This window comes from Pseudorca crassidens, chromosome 15 (assembly GCF_039906515.1).
Source record: "Pseudorca crassidens isolate mPseCra1 chromosome 15, mPseCra1.hap1, whole genome shotgun sequence".
In the NCBI taxonomy this organism is placed as follows: domain Eukaryota; kingdom Metazoa; phylum Chordata; class Mammalia; order Artiodactyla; family Delphinidae; genus Pseudorca; species Pseudorca crassidens.
The window spans coordinates 59,400,996-59,415,659 of record NC_090310.1 but is presented as its reverse complement, the minus strand read 5'-3'; the positions used below and the strand labels follow the sequence as shown (position 1 = coordinate 59,415,659).

General features: G+C 39.7%; 1 protein-coding gene across 3 annotated transcripts in view; it reads left to right on the top strand.

The window, feature by feature from the left end:
* Nucleotides 1–14,664, top strand: part of ATRN (attractin) — a 175,929-nt gene that overhangs the window by 105,352 nt on the left and 55,913 nt on the right. For all 3 annotated transcript variants that reach the window (XM_067707613.1, XM_067707611.1, XM_067707612.1), the window contains exons 21-24: nucleotides 385–437; nucleotides 4,371–4,465; nucleotides 7,900–7,978; nucleotides 9,725–9,882. In XM_067707613.1, the coding sequence (XP_067563714.1) occupies nucleotides 385–437; nucleotides 4,371–4,465; nucleotides 7,900–7,978; nucleotides 9,725–9,882 (385 nt within the window). The remainder of the gene's footprint in view (nucleotides 1–384; nucleotides 438–4,370; nucleotides 4,466–7,899; nucleotides 7,979–9,724; nucleotides 9,883–14,664) is intronic.

Here is a 14,664-nt window from a genome sequence, read left to right as displayed (position 1 = left end):
ACTTAATTACTTTATTAGCAACTAACCACAGGTAAGTCAATTTGAAAAATGTTTTAACTGCACTTGTAGAAGAATATTTAGTCCATACAAAAGTGAACATGTGTTTTTCGTGATAATAGGATCTAAATTTTATTTTATTTGAATTTATCTCATGTGCTTTGGCAAATGTTTATCAGTTGGTGGTGGTGTGAACTGCTGGGCAGTCAGCATTGAAAATGAATGCAAAGTCTTGTTAGTCCATCTGATTTGAGTAACAGTGAAGAATGTAATTGTACTGACTCAAAAACTGGTAGTTTATATAAAAAGATCTACTTGATTTTAAAGTGAATGTTGATTCTGTTTTAAGTAACAACAGAAAATAATCTTCATTTTGTTTCCCCCTAGATGTGAAGTAGAAAATCGATACCAAGGAAACCCTCTCAAAGGAACATGTTACTGTAAGTGTTTTTGCAGTTCTCATTTGTCTAGAAGCAAAGTAGTTCAGTAAAACATTATTTTCTTTAACATGGTTTGAGAATGATAAGTGCTATAGGAATATAGTAACCACCCATAGAAGTGTCGCCTAATTTGATGTGTTACAGTCTATTAAATTTAATACATATGTAAACTATTTTAGGCTGCTTTAATTCTGGTTATGGTTTATATCAGTATGTCCATAGCAGATATCAGGGAAGAGTACAGAGATATACGTCTCTGGCTTTCCTAATTTATATTCTCTTGAAATATTTCATTTGCCATTATGTGGTTGGGGTCATTGTATGTCATATTTTAGGATCGATCAAACACAGAATTCTTAAAATATAGTTGAAGTTATTCCCTCTGAAACTGATTTGTGTTAACCACCTCTCTAGGAACTAATATGTAAAATAAAATATCTAGTGACTAACTTACAGTGAACAGTAAATCTGGAAAGGTGACCAGTTCCTTATGGGTAAATGCATTTTCTTCCTGTAGGAGAATCCACATACTAGGTCAGATTATGGAACCAAAGGAAAATGAGCTAATGTTTTCACATTCTGTTATAATTATATACTGGCTTTTCTGGGTAAAATAATGTCCACTCAAAATTCATGTCCAGCTAGAACCTATAAATGTGTTTTTCTAGAAAAAAACAAGAGAAAAACTTCATGACCTTGTATATGGGAAGGTTCTTAGATGTGATACGAAAAGCACAATTCATAAAAGAAAAACTCATTTATTGGGACTTATCAAAATTTAAAACTTGTGTTTTTAAAAAATACTGTTTAAAAAGTAAAAAACAAGGGACTTCCCTGGTGGTGCAGTGGTTAAGAATCTGCCTGCCAGTTCAGGGAACACGGGTTCAATCCTTGGTCTGGGAAGATCCCACATGCCGTGGAGCAACTAAGCCCATGCGCCACTACTGAGCCTGTGCTCTAGAGCCCGTGAGCCACAACTGCTGAGCCTGCATGCCACAACTACTGAAGCCCACGCACCTAGAGCCCTTGCTCCACAATAAGAGAAGCCACCACAGTGAGAAGCCCACACACGGCAACGAAGAGTAGGCCCCACTTCACAACTAGAGAAAGCTCACGCGCAGCAATGAAGACCCAACGCAGCCAAAATTAAATAAATAAATTAATTTTAAAAAAAGTAAACAACCAGCTACAGACTAAGGAAAATGTTTACAAAGCGTATCTTTGATTAAGAGTTTATATTTAGAATATATAAAGAACTCTTACAACTGGATAAGGGGACAATTTCAGTTAAAAACAGACAAAGATTTGAATAGACATTTCACCAAAGAAGATAGACGAATTGCCAATAAGCACTTGAAGAAATGTGTAACATTATTAGACATTTGGGATATGTGTATTAAAACCACAATGAGGGGGCTTCCCTGATGGCGCAGTGGTTGAGAGTCCGCCTGCCAGCGCAGGGGACACGGGTTCGAGCCCTGGTCCGGGAAGATCCCACATGCCGCGGAGCAACTAGGCCCATGCGCCACAACTGCTGAGCCTGCACTCTGGAGCCCAACGAGCCACAACTACTGAGCCCGCGTGTCACAACTACTGAGGCCCGCGCTCCTGGAGCCCGTGCTCTGCAACGGGAGAGGCCACCGCAACGAGAGGCCCGTGCACTGCAACGGAGAGTGGCCCCCGCTCGCTGCAACTGGAGAGAGCCCACGCACAGCAACGAAGACCCAATGCAGCCAAAAGTAAATAAATTAAATAAATTTAAAAAAAAACACACAATGAGGGGGCTTTCCTGGTGGCGCAGCAGTTAAGAATCCACCTGCCAATGCAGGGGACACGGGTTCGAGCCCTCGTCCGGGAAGATCCTACATGCCGCTGAGCAGCTAAGGCCATGTGCCACAACTACTGAGCCTGTGCTCTAGAGCCCGTGAGCCACAACTACTGAGCTCACGCACCACAGCTACTGAAGCCCGCCTGCCTAGAGCCCGTGCTCTGCAACAAAAGAAGCCACTGCAATGAGAAGCCCATGCACCGCAACGAAGAGTAGCCCCCGCTAGCCACAACTAGAGAAAGCCCGCACGCAGCAACAAAGACCCAACGCAGCCAAAAAAAAAAACCAAACACACAGTGAGATACACCCCTAGAATGACTAGAATCAAAAGCCAATACAGTGGCTTAATAAAAGACAACTGGATTCTCATATATGCTTCTGCATTCAATCTGTTGCACTATGTCTCTTTGGTTAAAGTACACACAAAAAAAACCTGGCCCCACCAGACATATAGTTAGAAATGGATGGAGTGTTTTAATAACCTTTTCAGGTAACTGGGTATTATCCTTTGATACCATATCAAAGCCAGGCAACTGGTCATATCTTAAAGGTTAGTTTAGGGCTTCCCTGGTGGCGCAGTGGTTGAGAGTCCGCCTGCCGATGCAGGGGACACGGGTTCGTGGCCCGGTCCGGGAAGATCCCACATGCCGCGGAGCGGCTGGGCCTGCGCGTCCAGAGCCTATGCTCCACGACGGGAGAGGCCACAACAGTGAGAGGCCCACGTACAGCCAAAAAAAAAGGTTAGTTTATAATGTGAAACCTGAAACCATATCAATTAATTTTTTGTAACCTGGTACCTTATATTTCTCTATCTTGAAAAATAAAAGCCAATACCAAGTTTTAGCAATGATGTGGAGAAAGTGAAACCCTTTTAAATTTTTTGTGGGAATATAAAATGGTTTTCCACTTTGGAAAATCATTTGGCAGTTTTTTGAACAGTTAAAAATAAACTTACCAACAACTCCCCATTTCCCTCTTCCCCTACCCTCTAACAACCACCATTCTACTTTGTCTATATGAATTTGACTATTCTAGGTACTTCATATAAGTGGAAATATATAGTATTTGTCTTTTTGTGATCCATTTATTTCATTTAGCATAATGTCCTCAAGGTTCATTCATGTTGTAGCATGTGTCACAATTTCCTTTCTCTTTAAGACTGAGTGATATTCCATTGAATATATATACCATATTTTGTTTATCCATTCGTCTGTTGATGGACACTTGGTTTGCTTCCACCATTGGGCTATGATCTCTTTGGCTGCTATGAACATGGTTGTACAAATAGCCCTTCAGGATCCTACTTTCAGTTCTTTTGGTATATACTCAGAAGTGGAATTGCTGGATCATTTGGTAATTCTATTTTAATTTTTTGAGGAACTGCCATACTGTTTTTCACAGCAGCTGCACCATTCCCACCAGCAGTGCACAAGGGTTCCAATTTCTCCACATCCTCACCAACACTTTTTTCGGTGGTAGCCATCCTACTACAGGTGATGTGTTATCTCATTGTGGTTTTGATTTGTATTTCCCTAATGATCATTGATGTTGAGCACCTTTTCATGTGCTTATTGGCCATTTGTATATCTTCTTTGGAGAACTATCCAAGTCTTTGCCCATTTTTAAATCGGGTTGTTGAATTGTGCAGTACTTCTTAGAATTAAATTATACCATCTTTAGCCAGTAGGCTCTTTTTCAAGCTATGTTCTTTTGCTACATTACATTAGTCTTTGAATGCTTTCTTGCTTTCTAGAATAAGATAACTGAGGCACATATTCCTTGCCCCAAACCTGAAATCAACCATTTTTACTTGGAGTCTTGGTTTCTTTTATACCATTAATTTATAGCTTTGTATCCTTAAGCATAAATAGATGCTCAATTAATATTTCTAGGTAAGTTAGCTTGGAGCCTAAAATCTCAACCAGGGTGATGATACAAGGAGGTTTTGGTGGGTTAACTCAAACAAAATGACATTACCCACAGACTTTGCCAAAAGTGCTTTCCTGGCTGTTGAATGTTTATGAGAAAATCAATCTGTATCTCTAGAGACCTATTCTGTTTTGTTTTGTTTCAGTTGTTAAATACACATTTCTTTCTTTCCATAGATACTCTTCTTATTGACTATCAGTTCACCTTTAGCCTATCCCAGGAAGATGACCGCTATTACACAGCCATCAATTTTGTGGCTACACCTGATGAAGTAAGATTTAAAAGTCTTCTTACTTTGTTTTGAATTTGTGTGGAACTTTTTCTTGGTCACTATGGATAGAAGCACTGCCTTAGCAGCGGTCTCCAGAAGTGGAGTCCACAGGATGATGTTTAGAGGTACAGGAAAGAAATGTTAGAATCTACATTTATCTCCTTTGTATTTAAAAGGTAAGATTTACCATGTTGTTAAGATTTTTTTTTCTTTTTTTGCAGTATGCGGGCCTCTCACTGTTATGGCCTCTCCTGTTGCAGAGCACAGGCTCCAGACGGGCAGGCTCAGCGGCCATGGCTCACGGGCCTAGCCGCTCCGCGGCATATGGGATCTTCCCGGACTGGGGCACAAACCCGTGTCCCCTGCATCGGCAGGCGGACTCTCAACCACTGCGCCACCAGGGAAGCCCCATGTTGTTAAGATTTACCATGATCTGATATACAGAGTGACACTCCACACATACTTGGTTTGCCCATCAGCCCATCACAGCCCCATACAGGAAAGGAAAGGAGACTGCAAGGGGAACTTCCCTGTTAGGGGGGCAGTGTCAGAACCGAGATTTACTCTCTCAGAATGGAAATTAATACCAGTGATGCAAGACAGAGGTGACATTTATGCTCCTAGAATGAGTTCCTATCCTCATTAGGAGGTAAAAACAGTGAAGAAGTAAGCCAGAAATAATTGAAATTACTAAGGTAACTATTTGAAATGTATTTTTATATCTACTGTTGTTAATGGTAAACCCCAACCTGCCATAAGGTATTACCTAGAGGTAAAAGGGAGCCAACACAGTATGACATTTAAAAGTAAAGCATCTAGAATATGAACACGCACCTATATGATTTCTTCAGTGAAATATAAAGTCATTTAATACCTACTCTGGTACATAATGAAATTTTACTAAACCTAATGGTAAATTATTTAGGGGCCTCCTTGGAGGTTTCTTATTTCTCATCAACATACACAAAGCCATTTACCATTACAAAAATACAATGAACGGGGCTTCCCTGATGGCGCAGTGGTTGAGAGTCCGCCTGCCAATGCAGGGGACACGGGTTCGTGTCCCGGTCTGGGAAGATCCTACATGCCGCGGAGCGGCTGGGCCTATGAGCCATGGCTGCTGAGCCTGCGCATCCGGAGCCTGTGCTCCGCAACGGGAGAGGCCACAACAGTGAGAGGCCCGCATACCGCAAAAAAACAAAACAAAACAAAAATTACAATAAATGTAACAAATAATACATGGAAAACAATATGATAATAAGCCAAAGTGCATTCCTTTGATAACAGATGTTATCAACAAGCACTGCTAAATTTAAGAAATAAATAAATCAGTAGTAAAATGAAGTCCAGTGTGGGATATTCACAATTAAATGAAAGTAAGATTTGTTTTTTGTATTCCACTTCAATGATAAAATTAAGAAGAGATGTACTAGAGAAGATACATTCTCATGAGTGAATAGCTTTTTAAGTAAAAATAATAAATGACTTTCAATGAAAATGTTTTGTGGAAAAATTGTGTTGGTATATCATTTCAGTGGCTGTACTGACCAGAATTTTTTTTTAATTTTTTAGGATAAGGCTATAGCAAAAGTACCACACATGAAATTTATTTACTGCCTTGTTTCTCTTATGACAGAATATTTAATAGTTACACAATGTATGTGTCCTGTCTTTTACAAAAGCATCAAGATTTCAAGGTTATTAATCCTTTCCAGGGAAAGAAGTAATTGCTAGTAATGTGCTACCAGCAAACATTAAAAAATAGGGAATTCCCTGGCGGTCCAGTGTTTAGGACTCCATGCTTCCACTGCAGGGGGCACGGGTTCGATCCTTGATCAGGGAACTAAGATCCCACGTGCCGTGACGCAGCTCAATAAATAAATAAACACTTGAGCTGTCCCTTTAAGAGGATGGTGAGGCCTTATCAATAAATGAGAAGGTAACTGCTTTATGAGAGAAACTTCTGGTTTGGAGATCACGTTTTGGAAATAGCTGTTTGGAAATGCTTCTATTGTTGTAATTTTTGTGCTGTAAAAACTATCAAAAGAATGCTCTTTAAAATCTTAATTTTCTAACCTGTTTTAAAAATCTTTCAATGTGAAGAATTTCAGCAGGATTGGATTCAAAAATATAAAATGCAACATCTGACTCATTTGGAAAAACAATTTTTTGACCCCAAGAAAGAGATTTATTAGCCAAATTTCAGGGAAAACTAAAAATTAGTATCATGATTTACCCAACACTACTGACAGTGCTCTTCTTCCAGCTGGCCCAACACATTCCTCAGAGATACCTTTTTCAGTCATTAAAACCGAGAGTCACAATAAATTAAACTAGCTCTTCAAACTGCTGTATCTCTAAGTGGTATACAAAGTTTTCAAAGGTAATAAGACATATTCTGTCATATTTCTCTTGAAATAATATTTTTAGTGAGAGAAAAATGTTCTTAATCATGGATGAAGACAATTTAAAGTTTTTAAATTTAGTTTATTTCAGCTTTATGTGCTATTCCTTAAAAACCACTTCCATTGGGCTTCCCTGGTGGTGCAGTGGTTGAGAGTCCACCTGCCAATGCAGGGGTTTGTGCCCCGGTCCGGGAAGATCCCACATGCCGCAGAGCGGCTGGGCCCATGAGCCATGGCCGCTGAGCCTGCGCGTCCGGAGCCTGTGCTCCATGATGGGAGAGGCCACAACAGTAAGAGGCCCGTGTACTGCAAACAAACAAACAAACAAACAAAAAAAAACCACTTCCATTTTGGAGAACTTTACACTGTATATAATCTATGGGTTCAGAAGTACGTAGGTTTGATTCATAAGTTAATATAAATTGAGACACTTGACCAAGTGTTTTACTCTTCAGACATTTGGACAGGGCTGCCCAGAGGATCCTTAAGAGGCTGATTCCCTAACATAGGTCACGGGATGTCGGTCACTGTGCTCTGGTGAGGGTCTTTTTAAAAGATACTTTTTCATGGAGTTAGGCATTTGATAAAGCATTAAATCCCATATACTTTTTTTTTAATTCAACTAATTTATTTATTTGGTTGCACTGGGTCTTGGTTATGGCAGGCGGGCTCCTTAGTTGTGGCATGAGAACTCTTAGTTGCGGCATGCATGTAGGATCTAGTTCCCTGACCAGGGATCAAACACGGGGCCCCTGCATTGGGAGCACAAAGTCTTAACCAGTGTGCCACCAGGGAAGTCCCTAAATCCCATATACTTTTATGGGAGGGAAATGAAATTTGTTTGGGGTATATTGCTTATGTTAAGGTTAGAAATTTTGCTGTTCTATAAGCATGAGTTTCTCTTAAGACATTAAAGTATCTTTTTGTAATTAAGAAAGTTGAGAGTAGTAAAATTTAACTACTGCTTTCTTTTAAAATCAGGAAACTGTTACAGTAATTCATTTTCTAATTATTTGTACATCTCATTAGCAAAATAGGGATTTGGACATGTTCATCAATGCCTCCAAAAACTTCAACCTCAACATCACCTGGGCTGCCAGCTTCTCAGGTAAAGACATACCTAGAGAAGACCTTCCGAGTGGAGATAATTGATTGAGAAAGAGTTGAGAAAAGGGGCTCTGGAGACAGACAGATGGGTTTGAAACCCACTTTTGCCACTTATTAGCTGGAAGACCTTGAGCAAGTTTCTAAAATCTATCCCTAGACCCTTAGGGTTATTCATCTTAAAGAGAAGGTAATAATACTTATACTGTAGATTAAATTTGGCTATACCTGTCAGTGCCTGCCATGGTATCAAGATCAGTACATGCTCACGACCCCTGCCCTACTACCACCATTAATACCATTGCTGCAGCCTCTGCTGTGGTGCTGCCATCATCATCTCCATCCATGCTTCAGAAGTGAAAAATGCAATTGACTCAGTTTCAAGAAAAGGAAACATTTTTAATAGAATGAGATTTTAGTAGGTACAGGGGAAAATGTACTTTGGGAATTAAATAAAACTCTAAGAGCACAGCTTTTGCTGTCTTGTTTATCTTACAGTGATTTACTAAAGATCCTCTGAGCAGAAAATCTAAAGAAAGAAAGGGTGGCCCTGATGTAGTGGTTAAGAATGTAGCTCAGCAGACCTAGATTTGAATTCTCCCTGTTACTTGTTTTCTGAGCCAGTTTCCGCAGGTATGAAATGGGATAATAAAAACAGCCGTGTAGAATGTTCTGAGAATTAAATGAGATAATAAATGAAGTACTCAGTGTAAGTGCTAGAAACATGGGATATTCTCATCAAATGGTAATTATGTTTCATCATCATTATTACTATCACAATACTGTTTTTTGGTCAAAACACAATCAGTTAGACTGAAACAAAATAAAAACATTACTTTGCACATCACTTTGTGTTCATCATATCTTAAAAGATTGTGTAGAATTCAGAAAAGGTTCAGAAACTTGCAGTGAGGAGAGGTCTTTAAGAAAAAGTCTGAATTATCAAAGCCTTTGTTTGGAGAAAGGTGGCATCCCTGAGTATGTGATTGATTTACAATGACAGTCTCAATGAGGACCAGCCAATCTGGCTTCAGTCACAGGATTTAACTCAGACATGGGAAAAGCCTATTTCATGAATCTTTATAAACACTAGAATTCCTGGCTGAGGGACAATGTGGAATGTTGAAGGACTGCCTGGGAATAGGATAGGTTTATATCAGATTGGGGGGATTTAGAGTCAGTTGTAGCTGGTAGCAGAAGGGACTGAGTGACCCCTAGAGCTCCTTCCTCCCTGCTGCTGTTGAGACTTGCGGTCACTGCTAGTTAAAAAGTGAGGGCTGAATCCGTGTCCCTGGTATGGGGGATCTAGAGCACTGCCAAACAGCTTTAAGGGGGCAGTGCAAAGCAAGTGAAGTGTTGTGGGCAGAATGAATGCCATTGCTTGTTAATAGGATTCTAGTGGTATCTGGATTTTCAAAGCCACATGTAGCCTGTTTCTGTGGGAGGAGTTGTAGGGGATCCTGGTAAAGTCATCTGGGTTAAGGGCATAGGCTTGTGTATCAGCCCTTCCAGCTTCAAATCCCAACTCTACTTCCTGGCTATGTGACCTGAGCCAAGTTACTTATTTTTCCTGAACCTGAGTTTTCTGATGTGTAAATGAGGATAATAGTTGTCACAATTAAATGAGATCGAGCTCTTAAAGGCCGTTTCTGGAACATAGTGTTTAATAAATGCTATTATCATTATTATTAGTGAGGGCAGATTCGGTCCCCTAAAAAGTCTCTTTATTTCATTCTTTTCTTCCTAACAGCTGGAACCCAGGCTGGAGAAGAGATGCCTGTTGTTTCAAAAACAAACATTAAGGAGTACAAAGATAGTTTCTCTAATGAGAAGTTTGATTTTCGCAGCCACCCAAATATCACTTTCTTTGTTTATGTCAGTAATTTCACCTGGCCCATCAAAATTCAGGTAAGAAATGCTTTTTAGTCTCATACTTGCAAAGATGGTGAAATGTCTGTAGTGAAACTAAATTCACTAATCTGTAACTTGCGGTAAACGAAATGTACAATATTAATATTGTTTTGCCTTTGTAATATCTGTGGTAAAGGAGTGCTGAGCACATACCATAAAAGAAGATTGTAGTGGGGCTGCCTTAAATCACTTATGAAGGAAATCTATAAGCACTTTTTAAATAAATTTATTTTTATTTATTTATTTTTGGCTGAGTTGGGTATTTGTTGCTGCACACGGGCTTTCTCTAGTTGCAGCGAGCGGGGGCTACTCTTTGTTGCGGTGCTTCTCACTGAAGTGGCTTCTTGTTCCGGGGCACAGGGTCTAGGTGCGTGGGCTTCAGTAATTGTGGCACGTGGGCTTAGTAGTTGTGGCTTGTGGGCTCTAGAGCACAGGCTCAGTAGTTGTGGCATATGTAGTTGTTGCTCCGCGGCATGTGGGATCTTCCTGGACCAGGGATCGAACCCGTGTCCCCTGCATTGGCAGGTGGATTCTTAACCACTGTGCCACCAGGGAAGTCCCTGTAAGCACTTTTGAAAGCAAGTGATATATAACAGATTTGGTAATTACAACTGTATTTATTTCTTCATTAAGGACTTGTCACTAAAAAGCCTGTAGAGCTACACAAAGAGCTTCAATTCTGGAATGAGTAAGGTGCATATAAATGAAGCAAACACACATAACCAGTGAAAGCTGGCGTATGGAAAGTGCCATATGAGAAGATCCCCAAAATGCTATCAGGTCTTAAAGGAGCATAGGATGGAGGGTAATGGGGACACAGTGGAGGACAGTATAAGGTCACCTTAAGGGTTTAGGCCTTATAGTCAGACAGATGCAGGTTTGAGCCCTGGCTTGCTCTTGTACAATTCCTGTAGCCTCTCCATGACTCAGATTCTTTGTACATGTGACCTGAAAGGGTAGGTCTAAGGGTTCATGTTGCCTGCTGCAGCCACTGCTGCTATCAACCTGCCCCTTTTCTCTATTCCCAGGGGACCAGTGCACTCCCTCTTATCCAGGTTTGACCCATGGCCCCATTTATGCTCTTTATAATCATCTGCCACTATGTCTTTGAGGCCTTGCCTCAGTACTTTCTGCTTTAACCCCCTTCATTTTGGGTAAAGGTGTGGAGTTCCGGGAAGGGTGGACTTTTGTTTATTTGTTTAATTTAATTTATTTTTTATACAGCAGGTTCTTATTAGTTATCTATTTTATACATATTAGTGTATATATGTCAATCCCAATCTCCCAATTCATCCCACCACCACCACCACCCTTTTCCCCCCCTTGGTGTCCATACGTTTGTTCTCTACATCTGTGTCTAAGGGTGGACTTAGGAACGACTGGTTCACCTTTAGCCGTGGAAACGTGGTCACTAGACTGGGGCTCTGGCTGCTTGCCAACTTTCAGTAGTGTGATCAAGTGAAGCAAGTCGCCACTGATCATTTGGGATGGGCTTGAAATCTTGTTCTGGTGGGTATGTGTTCATGCCTTGGGACTGTAACTAAAGAACAGTCAGTCACTCTTTTCCTTTCTGGAATGTGGAGGACAGGCTCTGTGTTGTATTTTTTTCTCACCACCCTCTTTTTCTATTTAGATGGTCCACAGATTTGTTTATCCTCTAATCTGCTTCTTCCTTTGTTTGCACACTCTCTGCTTCCCTTCCCAGCTAGCCTTCTTGTACGCATTGACCACACTCCCTGTTTGTTTCCTCTTATCCATTCACCCATCAGCCCGCAACAGTCTACCTTCCTCCTTCACCACATCCTGAAGCTGACTGCCACGGTGGACTCCAGTGACTGAATTCTTTAGTCCCCTTCTCCTTCTCATTGCATGATTTGAGTCAGCATCTTTCCTGCCTTCCTGGTCCTTTCCCTGATTCTCTGGCCTGTCTTTTTAAGGAATCTTCTTCCTTAAACACTGAGGTTGTCTGAGATTCAGGCCATGGTTCTCCTCTGTCTTTATCCCACTTGTAAGACTTATTGTACTACTTCTGTACTTTTGATTCTCAGTACTCTGTCTTCAGCCCTGCTTACACTTGAACTCCAGACCAGTGTTCTTAGTTGCTGCCTAGGCATCTCTACCTGGACATTCACAGGCTCCCTGTACTCAGGGAGTTAGTTATTCTTGTGATCTTAGCCCCAAACCCTCTGCTTCCTTTCTAGTGAATGGCACCACCATTTGTCCTATTGCATAAGCCAGGACCCTGGAAATTATTTGCATTCCTGGAATAAACCTGACTTGGCATGATATATGATTTTTTACTTTATCTGTTGCTGGACTCAGTTTCTAATATATTGGTTAGAATTTTGTATCTATCTCATGAGTGAGAAAGTCCGGTAATTTTCCTTTCCTGTCTTTGTTATGGTTTTTATATCAAAGTTAAACTAACCTTTATTTATAAATTGAGGAGTTATCTCTCTTTCTCACTTCTGAAAGACGTTATATAAGATTAGAATTATATGAATATATGAACCTTGCATACTTGATAGATCCCTGTTGTAAAATCATTTGATTCTGGTGTTTTATTTGTGGAGTTTTCTTTTCTTTTTTAATTGCTGATTCAACTTCTTTAATAGTTACGGGATGTTTTGGATATTCTCTCTCTGTTTGCATTACTTAAGATAATTTTTTCTAGATGTTAATTTATTTCATATGTTTTCAAATGCATTGACACAAAGTTGTTCACACTGTCCTCTTTTCTAATCTTGGCAGCATCTGTGCTTAAGTGTATTGAATCATATACTTAAAAATGGTTAAAATGGTAAATTTTATCTTAATATATATTTGCCCCAATTTTTTAAACTTTAAAAAAACAGACCAGAGGGCAGACAGCAAAAGCAAGAAGAACTACAATCCTGCAGCCTGTGGAACAAAAACCACATTCACATTAAGATAGACAAGATGAAAAGGCAGAGGGCTATGTACCAGATGAAGGAACAAGATAAAACCCCAGAAAAACAACTAAATGAAATGGAGATAGGCAACCTTCAAGAAAATGAATTCAGAATAATGATAGTGAAGATGATCCAGGACCTCGGAAAAAGAATGGAGGCAAAGATCGAGAAGATGCAAGAAATGTTTAACAAAGACCTAAAAAAATTAAAGAACAAACAAACAGAGATGAACAATACAATAACTGAAATGAAAACTAGACTAGAAGGAATCAATAGCAGAATAACTGAGGCAGAAGAACAGATAAGTGACCTGGAAGACAGAATGGTGGAATTCACTGCTGCAGAACAAAATAAAGAAAAAAGAATGAAAAGGAATGAAGACAGCCTAAGAGACCTCTGGGACAACATTAAACTCAACAACATTCACATTATAGGGGTGCCAGAAGGAAAAGAGAGAGAGAAAGGACCAGAGAAAATATTTGAAGAGATTATAGTTGAAACCTTCCTTAACATGGGAAAGGAAATAGCCACCCAAGTCCAGGAAGCGCAACGAGTCCCATACAGGATAAACCCAAGGAGAAACACACCGAGACACGTAGTAATCAAATTGACAAAAATTAAAGACAAAGAGAAATTATTGAAAGCAGCAAGGGAAAAACAACAAATAACATACAACGGAACTCCCATAAGATTAACAGCTGATTTCTCAGCAGAAACTCTACAAGCCAGAAGAGAGTGGCATATATACTTAAAGTGATGAAAGGGAAGAACCTACAACCAAGATTACTCTACCCAGCAAGGATCTCATTCAGATTCGATGGAGAAATCAAAAGCTTTAAAGACAAGCAAAAGCTAAGAGAATTCAGCACTACCAAACGAGCTCTACAACAAATGCTAAAGGAACTTCTCTAAGTGGGAAACACAAGAGAAGAAAAGGACCTACAAAAACAAACCCAACGCAATTAAGAAAATGGTAATAGGAACATACATATTGATAATTACCTTAAACGTGAATGGATTAGATGCTCCAACCAAAAGACACAGCCTTGCTGAATGGATACAAAAGCAAGACCCATATATATGCTGTCTACAAGAGACCCACTTCAGACCTAGGGACACATACAGACTGAAAGTGAGGGGATGGAAAAAGATATTCCATGCCAATGGAAATCAAAAGAAAGCTGGAGTAGCAATACTCATATCAGATAAAATAGACTTTAAATTAACGAATGTTACAAGACACAAGGAAGGACACTACATAATGATCAAGGGATCAATCCAAGAAGAAGATATAACAATTATAAATATATATGCACCCAGCATAGGAGCACCTCAATACATAAGGCAACTGCTAACAGTTGTAAAAGAGGAAATGGACAGTAACGCAATAATAGTGGGGGACTTTAACACCTCACTTACACAAATGGACAGATCATCCAAAATGAAAATAAATAAACAGAAGCTTTAAATGACACAATAGACCAGATAGATTTAATTGATATTTATAGGACATTCCATCCAAAAACAACAGATTACATTTTCTTCTCAAGTGCACACGGAACATTCTCCAGGGTAGATCATATCTTGGGTCACAAATCAAGCCTCAGTAAATTTAAGAAAATTGAAATCATATCAAGCATCTTTTCTGACCACAACACTATGAGATTAGAAATGAATTACAGGGGAAAAAAACGTAAAAAACACAAACACATGGAGGCTAAACACTACGTTACTAAATAACCACGAGATCACTGAAGAAATCAAACAGGAAGTCAAAAACTACCTAGAGACAAATGACAATGAAAGCATGACAATCCAAAACCTATGGGATGCAGCAAAAGCAGTT